The sequence below is a fragment of the Ictalurus punctatus genome, chromosome 7 (genome assembly GCF_001660625.3).
Source record: "Ictalurus punctatus breed USDA103 chromosome 7, Coco_2.0, whole genome shotgun sequence".
In the NCBI taxonomy this organism is placed as follows: domain Eukaryota; kingdom Metazoa; phylum Chordata; class Actinopteri; order Siluriformes; family Ictaluridae; genus Ictalurus; species Ictalurus punctatus.
This window is the reverse complement of record NC_030422.2, coordinates 12,836,817-12,855,915: the sequence shown is the minus strand read 5'-3', so window position 1 is coordinate 12,855,915 and position 19,099 is coordinate 12,836,817. Positions and strand designations below refer to the sequence as shown.

Genomic DNA, 19,099 nt, shown 5'->3' with positions numbered 1-19,099 from the left:
CCTTTTGATGTTTTGTTAAAAAAAATTCACAAAAATATTCTGCTCTCATGGATATCAAACAATTGCAAGCAAACAGGTTTATCCAACAAAAAAATATATTTATTAAATATAGGTATGCAACAATTATTGGCACCCTATGAATTTATATGAGAAAAATATATTTTAAGTATATTCCCATTAATATAAAAAAATAATAATAATTCAGTACGCCTGTGTGACTAGGAACAGGAAATTCACTAATGGTGGCTTAGTAGTTAGCAAATTTGCCTCACACCTCCGGGGTTGAGGGCTCCAATCCCACCTCTTCCCTGTGTGTGCAGAGTTTTGATGTTCTCCCTGTACTTTGGGGGTTTCCTCCACGTACTCCGGTTTCCTCCCCCAGTCCAAAGACATGCGTTGTAGGCAGATTGCCATTTCCAAATTGTCTGTAGTGTGTGAATGTGTGTGTGATTGTGTCCCGTGATGGGCTGGCCCCTGTCCTGTGTGTCCCTCACCTTGTGTCCTGAGTTCCCTGGGATAAGCTCCAGGCTTCTAAGCGACCCTGTGTGGGATAAGTGGTATAGAAAATGGATGGATGAATGGATTGCTTTTTACCACTTTGATCTGATGTCTCCATGATATTACCTCCTAATGCTTTAATCCAAAAAGTGGTGCTGAGTGCCTAGTAAGCCAAACACAAATACTGCTTTGTATGAATAAATTTTAAATGTATTGGCAAAATAAATCTGACATACAAATATCCACTTAATCAATATGACGATCATGGCAAATACACAAAGACATGATCAATATTCAATATCATTTTCACACATAAATTCAATAGTTCACATGGTGGAAAAATAAGGGCACAATAAAATAAAATAAAAAAAAAACACGTAGATGACAATAGAAGGAGAAATAATACTACCGCACCATTTAAGTATGAACTCTGGTTTTCAATACATGTTTTTTTTTATCTTTACCATTCCACCGGCAGACATACTGATACGTAGTGCTTCAATCGTTCAAGTCCTTTACGGACTGTCAGTCATTTTTCAGTCTTACAAACACACATGGTGTATATTTATATTGCAAACTGATAATACAGAATTTATGCGCAATCAATAAACTGCAAGCATTTTTTTTTTAAAAAGGGAAAAAAGACATTTCCATCTCTATCCAATAGAGAGGAACAGGCCTTCAAAATAAACAGGATATTCTTCACTTTAACCTCAGACCCATTGTTTCATTTCAATCCCAGTGTGCTTTAGTATAGGGCTAAAGCAAGTGTCAAAGTTCTGGAGGCTTGTTATGCATAGCCATAGAGTAGGTGTACCTAATAAACAGGCCACTAAGTGTATATCAAAAAATATGAATGAATGCTCTTTTAGGATTATTTCATATTGTTTTGATTTAACACATGGCATGTTTTTTTTTCCAACTTATTTATTAGTCATCATCAGCATCATTTTCCCCCCAGGCTCTCTCGGTGTACCTGTCTGCTCTTGCTCTGTATCGAAGCAATACATCTTGTGAAGGTGGCAGGATGCCAAGGCCGGCGCGGGTACGGTCTGGCGAAAGTGTGTCATGAGGCTCACTGAGTTGTAAGTCATAGTGCCACAGCGCCAGCAGGAGAAATTGCTTGATTTCATTCATGGCGAAGAAACGACCCGGACACTCGCTGGCACCAGAACCAAATGGCACAAGGTAGTGCTTCAGCTGTCGGCCATTTTTGAAGAACTGGCTCTGCCTTTGACCTTCCTCATCCAAGAATCGGTCATACTTGAACTCCTGCAATTGCATAAAAATTGCATCACAAAAAAAGAATGATCACGGCCACCTTGATCTACCACACACTTGTAATATTTCAATGAGAGCCATAGAGCAGCTATGTACTGAAATGATTGTAATGTACATGTGCAATATATGTAAGGGTTAAAAACAGCAAACACGACTCATACTCTATGTTTATATGCACATAAAATATATATTCGGGTTGCAGCCATATTCCGAATATGATGTTTATATGCGTACAGGCATTGCAATATTCCTGTACACATGGTGGTTGTAAGTATTCCTAGCTATGCATTTGCTTTTCATCTTGAGTCCGGGAGACTCAAGATGCTGTCGTTGCTACCCACAATTACACTCGGACTGAGCGTGTGCACACATCTGCTTTCAGTGGATTTTCTGACTAAGGTGTTTACATGTAACAAATTTACAATTAAAACAGGCATATTCCAGAGGTGGAAATCCGAATTTGAGGAATCCGAATATTGTATTGTATCCGAATTGTAGGAATCCGAACCGGGCAGGTGGATTGCAGCTCAATATTATACATGACTCAATACTAATTAGAATATTCCTAAGACTATTATCGGAATATTGATGCGCATGTAAATGTAATCACTGACACAAATGCCCCAAAGATGCCAGTGTGATGAAAATGTAATGATATGTATTTTAGATATTATACATGTCATGCCTAGCAGCAATGACTGTGATATTTCAGTCAGAGGTATTCATTAAGCAGATTGTGTTTTTATGAGTAAGCTAGTATTTTTCACTTGAGAGTAATGCATTGTGGAGTATTTACCAATGGGTTCGGGTAGATGTCAGGGTCTAGGTGTATGAGTCGGGGATAGAGAGCAATGTAATCTCCTTTCCTAATAGCTGCCTGTTGACCTGAGTCCAGTGTCAGAATGAAGTCATCACTTGCAACTCGGATCATAATGGAAGCACTTGATAGACGTAGAGCTTCCTTGATAATACTCTCTGCAAAGTAAAAGCACACTGATGGGTTAAATATTGGTTTAGTAGAAATATGATATTCAGTATTTACCTCAAAATATTTAACACCATATTACTGATGCTATTTTGCAACGGTTTGAGTTATTTGATGGAATAGTGGACCATAAAAAAGTCCATAAAGTCCAAGGAATTATATCCCTCATTCTCATAAATAAATTGGGGTTTTTCCTATCAGTTTTACTCTAGTTTCAGAATCATTCAGTGTAAATGGGCCACCCAAAATTTAGTATTTGTAATTGATCAATGAATAAAAAGTTAACAAACAAGCAAAGACTTAAGCAACATGCAACAAAATAGCATATAACTTTCCCTTTAGAATTTCTTCTTCATCTTTGGTGTGAACCTGCAGACAATTTCTACACGGATGTGTCAGTTTTGTTAGATTCGATTTTAATGGCCTTCCACAAATGATACACATAACGTCACAGAGCCGTGTATTAATATGAAGTGGGTCCTAGCTTTAAGACTAACTGAATACTAAGTGCAATGGATTATCACAAGAAACTGAAACTGAGTTATAATAGTCTGTTGTTTATTTGTTTTTTTTTTTATATCCTATCTATCTGTATCATTTACCCTCCCATTTCCTGTTTGGCTTCTTGTCATTGTTAGTCTGCTCTAGGACTGCAGTTAAGTATTCAATTCTGCCTACAGAAAATCAGCATGTTGGAACACTTGGCTTGGCTGTGAACTAGCCTGCTTGATATATTAAGCACGAATCCTAAGGCATAATCAAGAAGCTTTTTCAGAAAGTTCATTTGTCTCTTAATTTAGTTCTTCACTGATGACCTCTATATAACCCCCACAAGCCCAAGGTGAAACAAATTTTTTTATAATCTACAAAAGAGCACATGCTTCCAATTATTCTTTCTAAAGACAATCCCTAATTGAGGCTTAATCTATTCATTCCTTACTTCCTGTTATTCATGTACAGAATTGTTACTGTTCATTTTCCATAGCTCATGTGACATACAGACTAAATGTTACTGGCTGCTATAAAAAAATAAACCAGAAAGTGTTCAAAATGAAAGCAGAACGTTACTTGACATTTAGGGTCTGCTGTTTTTACCAAGTGTATGCAGTCAGTGTGAAACTCTTTTAAGTAGATTTGGTTCCATATTGATAGTTATGAAACACATTAGGAGGTTTTTCCTGACACTTTTTTCTGTCATAATCTAGGATGGAAAGCAGAAAGTGCCTATGACGTTTTCACATTATTTTTATTTTATTGCACAAAAAAGTGTATTCTATCCAAATCATCATTTTATATTTTTAGTTGCTTGATTTCCCATCACTACGGAAATACTTCAGAATGAGTCAGTCTGGTGTCTTTCACTCAAAGCACTACGCTTACTATTTGCAGATGGTCCCAGATTGCAAGACTATTTTCATAAATGACACATAGACTGATGTAATCCTTTTTGATGTTTCTAGCATTTTAAAGTGGAAAAGTCTCACTCACAACAGCTTTGTCATGTTCAAATATTCCTATGTTCTACTAAAAGTTGGGTTTAATGTAATTACACTAATTCTTTTTTTTTTTAAATAAAGTTTATTTAGGTTAATAAGGAATTGTGTTTCCATTACATTTTGTGGGGGTAAACTTGAGGATGGCCTTTTACTTTTATGTCAAAAAGACCATTTGCCCATTGTCATGTCCCAGAGTGTATTATCAATAATAGGACCTACCAAGCACAGTCATGGATTCCAGTTGCTCTTTGGACAGGCAGATTGGTTTGTCATTTGGTAACTGTGCCAAGATCAGGTCGACCTCTTTAAGAGCCGCAGCAAAAGCTTCTGGATTTCTGAGAGCCAGAATACATGCCAAATAATATCAGAAACCAATCCAAACCAATAATGTGTCATTTGTCAGCACAGTGTGTTTGCTGTGTACCTCAGTGTGTAGTAGAGACTCCAAAAGGCGGCGGGCAGTGTGTTGGCCTGTGAAGCCCAGAGCATGCATACGTGTGTGCGTGCTTTCTCCGTCTCGTTCAGGTGCATGCGATCGAAGGCGTCCATCCTGCGCTGAATCAGATCCGAGATGCACATCCTGTGATGAAGCTCCCGGTGCAGTAGTCCCTTAGCTAACGCTTCTCTAGCCCTCCATGCACGTCTGCACAGCGCGATAGGCACACCAGCCGCCAGTACAGGAAAAGCCCCGTCAAATGCCAGGAAATCTCGCTTTACCTTCTGCATGCATGACCCAACAGCTCCCATTCCCTCTGGCTGAAGAAGCCCTGCCTTCTTACCAAAAAGAGTGACGAATCCGGCCTCAAACATGATGCGCGTGGTGAAGCACTGTAAACCCTCCTCTTTCCAGCGGTTCTCACTGGACAGGCACTGCTGGAAAGCAGTCTGCAGGTTCCCAAGCATGTTCTGGCTTAGTTGTTGAAGAGGTGGACCTTGTAGTGTTTGTCTGAAGAGCGAGTGCACATCTCGGTAACTTTCACTTAACAGTGGAGATGTAAAATCAGTATGACCAAACACCTGGAAAGGAGATATTTGAAGGTAGGGAGAATAGTAAAAAAAAAAAAATATATATATATATATATATATATATATATATATATATATATATATATATATATATATATATATATATATATATATATATATATATATATATATATATATATATATATATATATATATATATATACTATGTATCTAAAATGTCTAGTCTAGATATAAAATGCCTTATATTTAGTGTCTGGACTAAATATATCACTATCAGTACTACTCACTATAAGTACTACTGTTATATTACTTTACCAGATATTTCAAAATAGCCTCTTAAAATCTTCAGAAGAACACTGTCATCAAATTATTTCTCACAAATAAGGAACAAGAAACGTCATAGTTAGTATTTCATTCAATTTTCACAGAACCACTTGCTGCGCACCCCTCAAAGCTGGGGGCGGTGTTTCTGTACCCATTACTAGCATTACTAAGGCACACAATTGGGTAAAAGTTGAGGGGTATAAGAGATGACGTCATTCAAGGTTATAATTAACTTGCAGAGGAAATCTATTCAACAGAGGCACATAGAACTACTCATTCACACTTTTTCGAATCTGCAATGCCCCTTTATTTCATGTGTGCCTCACCCGCTGAGAGAAACCCATGGCGAATTTGTGAAAGTCGAGGTTTTTCCCCTGGCGCATCACTGCAGAGAAGGAGAAAGGATCTGTGACGAAGGTGAAGTACTTCCCCACAAGCTGGCATGTAAAGATGTCTCCATTCTTTTGTTGAGCTGATTGCAGGAAGCCCAGTGGGTTTTTACCATATTCCAGAATTACACCAAAAAAAGGCCAACCTTTCACCAGTGGAGGTTCTTTTGCTCGCCTGCAAACAGACATACGTTTCTGAATTTTAAGAACAAGAAATGATCTTACTTCCTTTTATAGAAGATAATATATTTATAATTATGCAATTATGCATTATAATATATATATATATATATATATATATATATATATATATATATATATATATATATATAATGTTAACTATTTATGGGAGACTTTTGGTGTTCCAAAATTATTCCTACACAGGGGAAATTAACTTTATTAACTAATTTACAAAGCACCCTCTACACAATTGCCATTTATTTGTGAACACACACATCTGGTGTTATGCATGTAACTGCATGTCCATCATAAGCTTGCGACAGCTTCCTGATCCAGCCACGAGAATGATTTCTATATGTTCTTCTTTTGTCAACGGCAATCATAAAGGCTATCTAAAAAAATCCATAATATAAAAATAGTATGAACAATTTGGATGACATTTCGCTAAAAAGTGTTCATTTCCCCTATGTTTGGAGACTTTTGGGACAACTTGTATAATATACCGATATTATAAATATTATATAAGAAAACAGAATGTAAACACGTACATCAATTCCCCCTCACTGTGATTTGTTTACTTTGCCAGTGTGCTTTGTTTGGATTCATGTCTTGTCTCCACCCATGTCCTTGTCTCCCTCATGTTTCTTGATTAGCCTCATCTGTTTTCAGTTTGCCCTTTAATTAATTTGTGTATTTAAACCCTTGTGTGTCTTTGTTCGGGGTGAAATATATGCTCAGTTTTGTCACTGTACGTGTGACTATACCAAGCATTTTGTTATAGATTGATTCTCTGGTATTAAACTGCTTCTGTTTGTCATTTTACGCCTTTGCCTTGCCTGATTCAGTCTGTCTGCACATCGCTTCACCATTTACCTGTTTAACTCTGAACCTGCCTTTTGCATTGGATTTGTTTTTTTGTTTTTTTATTAAAGCTGTTATACCTGCAACTGCATCCGTCTTTACCTCTGTTACAAAACATCAATAAACAATAAACATCATTAAACATCTACTGATCAGAAGGTCGGGGGTTCAAGCCCCAGCACTGCCAAGCTGCCACTGTTGGGCTTGAGCAAGGCCCTTAACTCTCTCTGTTCCAGTGCCGCTGTATCATTGCTGACCCTGCACTCTGACCCCAGCCTCCTAGCATGCTGGGATATATGAAGAAAAGAATTTCACTGTGCTGTAATGTATACGTGAGCAATAAAGACTCATTAGATCATCAGATCTGAGTGAGAAGCCATGCATTTTCTAAAGGCCAGCGTTAACAGAGCGAGCTCCCACAATTAATTGAATCCAGATGTTTTTGTATATTTTTAGTCAAACCTTGTACCAGAAGTATCGGAAGATAAGAGTAAATTCTAATCTATTACATATCATCAATTAGACCAACCGGACTAGATTAAACATCTAGTATCCCAGAAACACGAGCGTGACTAGATGAGTGTGAGGTGAGAATATACCCTGAATGGGATGCCAGTCCGTTGTAGGCATATCGAGTTTTCAAATATGATTCAGCCAAATATTTTCATAATGTAGGTTCAACTAAAGTACAGCTTCAAATTCTAGGAAGATTTCTCAAAACCAAAGGGTCTATGGGGCGGAATGTAGTCCCCCAAATGATCGCTCTATGAACCAGATTGTATAGTTACGAAGTTACATAGTTGCCTATGTAATTTAATAACACACATTTCACAGCATATGTTCAAGAACCTGATATAAACAGAATCACTAAGCAATACTCAATATACTGGCATAAGAACATATCTGTAGGTAAAGAGATTTTTGTTTTAAAGAAACAGTAACATTGTGAGCATGAAGGAGTAAAAACACAGTGGAATCTCATGCTAATTTTTTTTTTTTTTTTTTTTTTTTTTTAACAACTTTCAGCTTTCTCTTTTTCATGTCTGAAAGATGCCCTGAGGAACGTACCTTGTCCTAGACCCACAAGCTCTCAATAACAGGAACAACACACCAATGGCAAGAAAGGCAACGAGAATCCATGTAGCCATGCCTAAGCTCTGTGTGCTTACTCCCACTCTCTCTTCTCCATTTGCTCCTTTTCTTTCTGTCCCATCTGGCTCTTTTTAACCCTCTAAGAGCCCCTCCTGCTCACTGTGGGAGGGTCGTTATTGCGTCCTGTGTTCTGCCTCTGATTATGAAATCAGCTGAAATGAAACACCCATTTGTATACAGCTCTTAGCTCTTTAAGCCTGAGTGGAAGCTGTGCCTTTTATTCTTAAAGAAACAGTATTATATACAATTCCAATAAAGCCAGCTCATGTGGACTGGCAGATAAAGAAAAGTGTAGATAATGTAGACAAGGCTAGGATTTGAAGAATAACAGAGAAATTACAGTGAATGCCAAAGCCTGGTAATTTTTCTGCCCCTCATTTAGGCAAGGCTGTAAAAGGGACATAGTCACGTAATCATAGAACAAAGCCAGGTAACACATTGATAACATGTCTAAATATTACTTCTATTTTTCTGCAAAACACTGGTTTAAATATTTTCAGCATTCCTCTGGTGAATATTTGGAAAAGCCTTCAATGGAGAGGAGAACGGCATAGAATATCCTGTCTAACATGGTAGAGGACACATGTACAGGGCGTCCCAAAAGTCTCCATATATAAAGGACTATGTAAACCAGCACCACATCAGCTGGTGTTGACCACAGCTCGGTCGGTCCTCAACACTTCCAGTATTTTTGAATTTGTTAATAAGTTCAGCGACAGTGTTGTTTGTGATGTGCTTGCCATGCTTCCTGTTAAAGTCCCATCGCAACCTCGCGACAGATCCCCGATCCCCAATCCAGCCATGAGAATGATTTCAATACTTTCTACTTTTGTCAAAGGCGTTCTTAAATTTTATTTGGGAAAATGGAGATTGGAGTATGGAGATGTTTTGGACTGCCTGTAGAGGATATTTCATTTCAAACTCCTTTGTATAATTTTGGGAGCTTATGTATGTGGACTGCCCTCTGTTATCTCATCTACCAAGATGTCTAACATGTAAATGTCTATATGATTTATTATTTTCCACACAAACAGCTCTCCTCAGAGGAAACACGGGGCTGTTGTGTTGTTTTTATTGAGCCAGTGAAGGAAGAAACAGACCAGTGGTTCTCAAACCACCAGATGGTGCCAGGCAGGCCACGTAGAATTTCTAGAACATTATTTTTAAAGTGCATCTATTATGATTTTTCAAATATTACCTTTCATGTAGCTGTTTGTGAATATAAAAAGTCTGCAAAGTTTAAAAAAAATCAAAGTGCAGGACAAATGGAGTTATGGACAAATGGACTCCCAAAAAGAAGGAACCGATTCTGAACAGCTGAAACGAGTCGTTAGTAATTCCAGACTCACTTCCTGCACGCACACACCTACGTAGGTTTGTAACAAAAAGCCCCGCCTCTGGTCTTCATCGGCTGCTCGCTGACAGCGGTAGACCAATCACAACAGACTGGGAAATCTGACCAATCAGAGCAGAGTATGCTCTCTGAAAGGAGGAGTTTAGAATGAATCCTTTAGAATGAATCATTTAACGAGTCGTTTGTGACACTGGGGGGAAAAAGGTAATGCTGCAGTTTAAATTATGAGCACATTAAAGTGTTTTTTGACCTTGGATGCATGTAAATCTATTGTATGAGACTGCTAAAACAAAAGTATGCACGTTTCAAAACCATAATAGGTGTGCTTTAAAAAGTTAATGTATGTAAGTCGGGATTGTTAACCTTTGAACTATAACGTACATAAAAATGAGAAATATTAGTAAATTAAACCACTTATACACAGCACCCTAAGACACACCATACTCTACGGGGCCATAAAGAGGTGCACGCCACACAAAGGGGGTCTCACACTGAAAAAGTTTGAGAACTACTGAAACAGACAACAATAATTTACAAGGATGCAATATAACCATTAATATTTTTTTTTTTAAAGCATAATGCCAAATTCAATTTCAGATTCATTAAAAAGTCATACTCTAATTATTAAGAACGATTCAATTAAACAAGTTTATAATTTTATCCTTCCCCAAAATGGGAAAAACATTAACATTAGCCCACTGTGGGCTCTATCATGCAGGTAAAATATAAAATATCATTGAGTGTCATGTAATATCAGAGAAGGAACTCTGGACTACATATAGTTCCCAGCAGCCACTGCACCTCACTGCATCACGGTCACATGACCACCTACACCTAACAAGCCCTTATGTGTATACTAGCCACAGTTTGCACTGCACTCCTTGTTTTGTGTTTGTTTTTCTCTGCGATCATTCCTGTCATAGGGTTCATGGTTTTTGTTTCATGTTTTTACTTTACCTTAGTGTTCATTGCTTCTTTTGTGTTTGTTTTCATTGTTATTAAACTCTTTATGCAGATGCACTTGCATATGTCTCCGTCTCTAAATCGTGACACTGGTACTGTCGTAAACTTGACTTTTTTTAGATTTAAACTCCCTGACTCTGGAGATACATTACATAATGTGTAATTTGATCCGTCGGATTATGACGCACTGAAGCAGAAGATTTCAGCTCAAGCAGCTTTACTGAACTCCTACTGTATGTAACACATGGGCCATGTAACTGCCACTGTGGAGGAAATGCTATGAGTTCTTCCACTACTAGAGGCTGAAGAGCAACCAGACCTTCATCCTCACATTAGCCCCTTCAACACCACCAACGCCAGAGGGTTTTTGCTCTCTGTAATGCTGAATTGGGCCTTTCTCTGCCAGAATGGCTTTGCCGTTATGCAACGTTCAGCAGTCAACTATATTAGCTGCTCCACATGACTTTTAAGAGCTGTATCACTGCCTGTGCAACTGCAGCAAATATGAGAAAAAGGGGGATTTCCAGTTTTTACAGGAGCAATTGACTCAATTGAGAACTTCATGTACTGAGCCCTGATGACGTAAAATGCAAAACAATAAGGTCAAGCCAGCCCTCTTCCACATCATCAAATGTCAAGAATGCAGAGATTCTTGACATTTGTGAATTTCTATCATGAGTTTATTAGGGTTTCAGTTTGATAGCAGCTCCACACACTCCTTACAAGTTCTCCAAAGTGATTGTTCTGGACTGGAGAGATAGATAAAGCTTTCAGATCGCCCCAAAAAAAAACAACTTCAAAAACTTATACTCATTCAAATGCTTAACTGAGCTTAATAGTAGAAATCAATGCTTACTAATGAGTATGTTTGTAACCAAGGAGGCTAGTATGCAACATGGTAGTCTGTGAGTGTGCAAGTATGGAAGAATGATAAAATGCAAGTATGCTAGTATACAAGTTCTATAGTATTCAAGTATGTAAGTATGCTAGTATTCAAGAGCAGAAATATTTTAGTATTCAAACCAATTAGTGTGCAAGTATGCTAGTAAGCAAGTACGCTAGAGAGCAATATGTTAGTATGGAAGTTTAAAAGTATGAATATATGCTAGTATGTGTGTAGGCTGATATATCAGTGCAGAAATATGCTCATATGCAACTATAGAAGAATATTAGTATGATAGTATTCCGGTATGTTGGTATGCAAGTATGTTTGTAAGCATGAATATACTGTAAATATCGTAGCATGCAAGTAATGTAATATGGAGTTATGGAAGTATATTGGTATGCTAGTATGCAACATTGTAGTACACAAGTGAGCAAGTATGTTAGTACACAAGCAGGGAAGTATGCAAGTACACTAGCATGCAACAATTGGGCTACTGAGCAAGTATGCTAGTGCGAAATTATGTTAATTTTAAAGTTTAAAAGCCCACAAATATAGAAGTACACCACTATGTAAGTACTGAAGTATGCAAGTACAGAAGTATGTTAGTACGCTAATATACAAGTATGTTAATAGCAAATAAGGAAGTATGCTTGTATGTTAATATGCCAGTACAGAAATATACAAGCATGGAAGTATTTTAGTATGTAAGTGTGCAAGTATAGGGATGTATGTTAGTATGATAGTGTACAAGTATGTTACTACAGAAGTGGGTTAGTATACTAGTGTAACGCAAGTACATCCCCAGTTCCGAAAAAGTTGGGACAGTATGGAAAATGCAAAAAAACAAACAAAAAGAGTCATTTGAAAATTCAGTTCACCCTGTACTATAGTGAAAACACATTTTTAACACATTGTTTGATGTTTTATATTGTGAATTTTATTTATTTTAAAATATACACTCATTTCAAATCTGATGACTGCAACACACTCCAATAAAGTTGGGACAGTCGACTGTTTACCACTCTGTAACATCATCACCTTTTCTTTTAATAACACTTATTAAGCATTTGGACACTGAAGACACCAGTTGGTTAAGTTTAGCAAGCGGAATTTCCCCCATTCATCCGATATGTATTTCTTCAGCTGTGCAACTTTACGTGGCCTTCGTTGCCTTATTATGAATGTAACCTTTAATAGGGCCATCCTGAGATTTTTTGTTGAACATGAATACACTAATATTGAGGTAATTGTAGTATATGATGTCAAATATTGCCAGTGAAAAAAAAAACTAAACAATTGCCTCTGTAGCCAGCTTGAAAGTAGAGAATAAAGAAAAATCACAACTCTCCGGTTGTTTAAGTGAAATTTTCGATCACTAAGTGTAGTATATTTTATACAATTGTTTTATTTTTGTTCATTTTCAGGAAGCGTTCTATTAACCAAGCGTATAAACCAAGGGTGTCCGATCTTATCGGCAAAGGGCTACTGCGACTGCAGGTTTTTGTTTCAACCAACCAGACCTGATTCCACCTGTACCCCGCCTGGACCACACCTGATTTCACCGGTGCCACACCTGGACCACACATGATTCCACCTGTTACATCAGTTGATCTTGGCTCTCAATAGACTATCAGGTGTGGCTCTACAGTACTTTTGTCTTAATACGAAGGTCAAACATACACCTACATTAAGCCATAAATACTAGTAACTACAATATACTGACAAATGTGCTATTCCTCAAATGAATTGATGAGTAAGGAAACTATTTCAGTACATTTAAATGGTAGATGAACTAGCTTTCACTTTTCCCTAATATGTACTCTAATCCACCAAATGATCATTTCATATTTTTTTTTTTGTCCTTTCACAACTTTAAACACACAAACACAAAACAGTTCAAGTCATCCATCCATGTTCTGTACCACTTATCCTACACAGGGTGGCGGGGGAGCCGGGACCCTGGAGCCTATCCCGTGGAACTCGGATCACCCGCCATTCGCAGTGCTCAATCACACACACGTTCACATGCCATCATCAGCCTACAACACACGTCTTTGGACTGAGAGAGGAAGCTGGTGTACCCGGAGGAAAACCCCGAAGCGCGGGGAGAATATGAAAACTCCGCACGCGCACAGGCGGGATTCGAACCCTCAATCCTGGGGGTTCAAGAACAAGCATATTCGCATATATAAATCAGACACCTATCAGTTCGCCTCTCGCGAAGGAATGAAATCACACAAGGGTAGGAATCTCGTGTTAATCTTACAACTTTGAGCTTTCACTTGTTCCCGGTCCGAAAGAGCTGAAGAGCTTACCTTTTCCTCGACCAGCAAACTCTAGATAACAGGAAACACACGCCGACCAGGAGAAAGGTGATGAGAATCCATGCAGCCATGCCTAAGCTCTGTGTTTCACTCCAGTTACTCCCACGTTATCTTCCCTGTTGCCTATTTCCTTCTGTCCCGTCTGGTTGTTTTTCCTTACATTGAGATCAGTCCTGCGCACTGCAGGGGGCGCTGTTTCACTTAGTTATGCAATTCTTCTGTACTGTATGACAGTACGTGTTATATACCGCATACTACTTCTCACAGAAATGTGCTGTAGAGTATGTAGAGTAAGCAGTGTGTGTGTGTGTGTGTGTGTGTGTGTGTGTGTGTGTGTGTGTGTGTGTGTGTGTGTGTGTGAGAGAGAGAGAATGACATTGTTTCAATGTCACAGTGACGTGCCTAGCTACCTTTCAAACAACTCAGTTTTCAGTTACTGTGGCCAAATGTACAGTGTGTTCACTTTTAGTTGCAGTAAAACATGATGCAACGATGCGGCAGAGAACAAATGGTTTAGCATACATTTTTTTGGAACAGAAGAAGCCAAATTACTCCCCCCCAACACACACATTAGGGCTCAATAATTAGGTGCTTAAGAATAAAACAAAATCTTTAAGAACAACTGAGGATACTTATATTAATATACCTGATTTTTCAGAGATCAGGAAGAAAAAAAATATTGTAAAATATAAATGCATTATTATTATTAAGCAGCCAAAACAAAACATTCACAGCCTGTGTTGCAGATGAGCTTCTTATTCTGAAGGACAGGAAATTATAAACCATTCTGATAAAAATAGATAATCTAAGAGAACTGATAAAACTAGTTAGCATGGATGGTTCTTTTTAATGACTTGAATAACACTATATGGCCAAAAGTATGCAGACACTTGATTTGTGGTTCTTCCCCAAACTGTTGCTACAAAGTTGGAAACATGCCACGTTTGCTGCAGCATTACAATTTCCCCTTCACTGGAACTAAAGGAGCCTAAACCATGCCCCTATGTACAAAGTGAGGTCATGGAGAGGAGACATGGTGTGCCAAAGTTGGCCTACACAGATCCCTGACTTCAACCCCACTGAACACCTTTGGAATGAACTGGAACACTGACTGTACCCCAGGCCTCCTCACCCAACACCTGATCTCAGTAAAGCTTTTGTGGCAGAATAAGCAAATCCCCACAGCCACACTCTAAAATCTAGTGGACAGCCTTCCCAGAAGAGTGGAGGTTATTATAATAGCAAAACAGGGACTAAATATGGAATTGGATGTTCAACAAGCACATACGTGTGTGATGGTCAAGTGTCTACAAACCTTTGACCATATGGTGTAAACTGTGAATAATATTAAAATAATGAATAAACCAAGGTCTGGTTTAATATGTTTTTATTAATTTGTTTGTTTGTTTGTTGTTCAATTGATTATCACTGAGCAGGAGTAACTGATGTGCTTGGGATATGTTATGATTTAGTCCACATTCCACCCAAATTTTTGCCATACTAGAATTTGGCATTTCCTTTTGTTTACTGTTTAATCTGTAGGCTATGAATAATATTTTATTGTTCATACTTTAGAATCAGCATGTGCTAATTTCTACTACAAACTGAAACATGTCTCTATGGTACTATGATACTAATTGTCACGTTTCAAAGGTAGATGTGGAAGCAATCACAGATTTTAAATGTTTTATTAAATAAACCAACAAAACAAAAGATACTATGACTAATGCAAAACACAGTGGCAAGGACTAAACATAAACTAACAGGACCAAAACACGGGAACATGTGTTTTGTTCACAGTGCCAGAGAGCATGTGAAGCCACGCATTATTCGGCAGACGTTGCAGTATTCCAGATAAGTCCAGAATAAGTCACATCTCCGAACTACACAACAAGAGCATTACCGTCTGCTAGAATGTGTTGGTCTTATTTCCCAAATGAGCTTTTCTTTAGAAGCATAAAGGAATTTAAGCCAATCAGTTTTTTTAACTGATATTATTATGGATATTATAGATATTATTATACTGTTTAACCTGAATTTAGGCTTTTCCAATTTTTTTAAAACCTACAAAAAGTGCAGGCCTCCATGTCTCCTGTTTTAATATCAGTCAGAAATAGATAGAAAGCCTTGAGAGATCAACATGATATCCAGTTTATCTCCAGAATCTTATGGTCATTTTAAGGTCTTTTAACTTGACATGTTTGAAGAAAGTGGGGTTTCATATAAGTTAGCTTTTGGATTTTTTTGGTACATTTTTTTTTGGGAATGATTAAAAAAAGACCCAATACCTGTCCCCTTTTGCCCCTTGCAAAAGCTTCTGAAATACTTAAATCAGCCCGTCTGGAACAAACATCCACGCCAGGGTAAAAGTCACAGAGACGATATTTGATGTGAATGTAAGCCCTTGATCTGTATCTGTGTGATTTTATGCTTTCGCTGCCACATGATTGGCTGGTTGGATGAATGTTTACAACTGTGTTACACTGACATGGGAGGGGCTAGGGGTGTAATAGGACACAGTACAAAGATTCTTCATGAAGAATAAGTGTGAACATTAATCAAAGGTTTTGACAGAGCTGGAGTTTGAGATTGAGAGAAACCCCAATACAAACAGGAGTGACACTATGACTTAAGGAGTGCCAAGAATGACTCAGGCCATGATGTAACCAGCACTACACCAAATCCTGCTCCTCTTGTCTTTCACTTATATATTTATAGTAGTCATTGTCCTCTTTGCTTGTGCTTGTATCACACATATGCTGCATTTATTTAGTATAGGACATTGAGTTATAGTGCACCATTATAAAATTAGTTTATTTCAGTTTTAGTTTATACTTCTGTGTGCTATTTTGTGAACAATATGTCTACATTACAACAAAGTAATTTAATGGAAAATCTTGGTGAAACAATGGCTTTGTCATTCGCAGTCTAAATTGCATGTGTCTTGTGAGGGAAATTATTAATTTTTACTTTGTAATAATTCTGTTCTGTTCATGTTCATTAGTGGATAACACCTAAGAATGTCATGTAATTTAGATCAGTACAGAATGTTTATCTGCATACAGAGACACAAACATGTTTTTCTGTTCAAGGTTCATCTGCACATTTGCTAAGACCCTGAAATAAAGCCCGTTTAACCTGCCTCAAACTGCTCCTTATCGGTATATAGAAGTGTATCGTGCATGCTCTTCATATATGTATATTACATATTCAGCACAAGCGCAGGAGAGTGCTCTCATTCTACCTCCTGTATTCATCCATCTTCTACCACTTACTCCTTTTCAGGGTCACGGGAAGCCTGGAGCCTATCCCAGGGAGCATCGTGCACATGGCGGTTACAGGGTGCCAATCCATCGCAGGGCGCAATCACATAGACGCTCACAGACCCATTCATACACTACGGACACTTTAGACATGTCAATCAGCCTACCATGCATGTCTTTGTACTTTGGGGGAGGAAACTGGAGTACCCGGACACACATGGCCCCAGCGGGACTTGAACCCTGGAGGTGTGAGGCGAACGTGCTAACCACTAAGCCTCCTGTATTCATCTCTCTGTAATAAAACTTCTTCACCTGAGAGGATGAGTCTCCGAGTGTTGTCTAATTTCCATGACATTATGTCTTATATTACATTATGCTACTCCGCAGTCGAATTCTCAAATCTGATTGGTCAGAAGGTTTTGATTCATTTTCACCTCTTCACCATTAACTTTATTTAATAATCAGTTAATTTAACAGCACGGCTCGGACAGTACACAGCAAAATCGCCAGCGTTGATTTAACACCCACAGTGTTGAATTTACACCCTACAGTGTTTATATATGTCCATGAACACTCTGGGTGTTAATTCAAAACTAGGGATTTTACTGTGTAGCTCCAGCTGCAAGGTAATTTACTGATTTAAATAAATGTGCTAGTTCTAGTATGTTATCTTTTTCTATAACAGCTGTTCCTTTAAGTATTTCAACATGTGAAAGTCTACAGCAGGAGGTTTCTCAGTAAAATGACAAGATCTTTTTATTTATTTATTTATTTTATAATGTAAGTAAAAACAGGAACTAACTTGTTCTGCAGACTTTCCAAACATTTAACATAACTATAAAAGGATAATAAAAACATTTGGGGGGGGTGCTGCTATAGATAAATAATCCACCCACCATAACCCACCATGTTTCATCTTCACTTATAATATTTTTATTGCTCAGTTATAACAAACATCCATATCAGATTTTGGTCAATTTGCCGCTGTTATGATAGCGAAGCCAAGTGAGAAATCCTGAATTTAAAAAAGTCTATATCTATCTCACTCCAGCAAGAACGTTTACTCACTTACTCATTTCAGTAACCACTTTATCCTGGTCAGGGTTGAGGTGGATCTGGACCTTATCCCGGGAGCATGGCGTGAGGCAGGAATACACTTTGGATTGGGCACCAGTCTGTTGTAGAGCACCATGCACACACACATTCACAAAATCATGCACACCTAGGGCCACTATATCTTACACATTTGATCCTCCGGCATGTTTTTGTGAGGTTTTTGGAGAGAACCTGGAGGAAAACCAAACAGACACAGGTAGAATCTGCGCAGAAACATTTTAGTCAGTAATGGAAATTGTTTTTCACTTGAAAACAATTAACATTAACAAACACTGGATATAAAGTAAAGCGACGCACTGCTAGATATTCATAAAATCCTTAAGTCGTCTGTGGTTTGTCTCTGCTTTTGACACGTCTTACTTACATAACTACTGACAGTTAAAATGGTTGCATAAACCTCACAATATTACATTGAACAAAAGCTGGCCTCTGTGACAAGACTGTTTTGCACAGTCTGATATTTGAAGGAAATTGCTTAATGTGTGTTGAAAGGGTCAGCACACACAACCTGTAAACATCACTACACTAATGCTTAGACACTAGATGGAGACAGAATGCTAATAAATGTGGCAAATCACTTCTGTGTACAGCTTTTAGTATCTACAGTACTGTTATACGGTGCAAGTAGTGTACAGTTTTGGGTTGAAACATACTGTAGCAACATACCACCATAACAACAACCATAATTAAAAAGAGAGTATCTGCTCCAAAGCAGATACTCATAAACCTTCATAAACTGAATCTGACATGTTAGCTGGAACTGAAGCAAATAATTACGAGATGGTCCATCAGCATCAAGAATGTCTTGTCTTATGTATGTCTTGTGTATATGTGTATGGTGAGGTAGTGTAGCGTGAAGAGCTTCAAGAGGTTCAAAAATTATTAGGCCTAATCATACTTTTCACATTGTTGTTTTACCTTATATTTAGCATCCATCCATCCATCCATCCATCCATCCATCCATCCATCCATCTTCTACCGCTTAATCCTTTTCAGGGTCACGGGGAACCTGGAGCCTATCCCAGGAAGCATCGGGCACA

General features: G+C 38.1%; 2 protein-coding genes across 6 annotated transcripts in view; one reads left to right on the top strand and one right to left on the bottom strand.

Moving 5' to 3' along the window:
• zgc:56231 (KISc_KIF23_like and GBP_C domain-containing protein) overlaps nucleotides 1-19,099 on the top strand; it is a 185,905-nt gene that overhangs the window by 77,689 nt on the left and 89,117 nt on the right. The window lies entirely within an intron of this gene.
• LOC108267573 (cytochrome P450 7A1) lies at nucleotides 19-13,878 on the bottom strand. Of its 2 annotated transcripts, none has more exons than XM_017471775.3 (6): nucleotides 13,672-13,878; nucleotides 5,898-6,135; nucleotides 4,685-5,277; nucleotides 4,480-4,595; nucleotides 2,576-2,754; nucleotides 19-1,770 (listed from the first exon to the last, which is right to left on the bottom strand). In XM_017471775.3, the coding sequence occupies exons 1-6, from the start codon at nucleotides 13,749-13,751 to the stop codon at nucleotides 1,429-1,431; spliced, it is 1,548 nt and encodes a 515-aa protein (XP_017327264.1). In that variant the 5' UTR covers nucleotides 13,752-13,878; the 3' UTR covers nucleotides 19-1,428. The 2 variants fall into 2 exon arrangements, with proteins under 2 accessions (XP_017327264.1, XP_017327265.1); XM_017471776.3 differs by lacking the exon at nucleotides 13,672-13,878 and adding an exon at nucleotides 8,070-9,013.

Excerpts from the sequence above, each read along its gene's own strand:
- LOC108267573 (XM_017471775.3), bottom strand. The coding sequence starts at position 13,751 with ATGGCTGCATGGATTCTCATCACCTTTCTCCTGGTCGGCGTGTGTTTC. Across the intron at positions 5,278-5,897 it reads CCATGGGTTTCTCTCAGCGG|GTGTTTGGTCATACTGATTT; the intron begins GTGAGGCACACA and ends TCTCCTTTCCAG. Across the intron at positions 4,596-4,684 it reads AGTCTCTACTACACACTGAG|AAATCCAGAAGCTTTTGCTG; the intron begins GTACACAGCAAA and ends TCTGGCTCTCAG.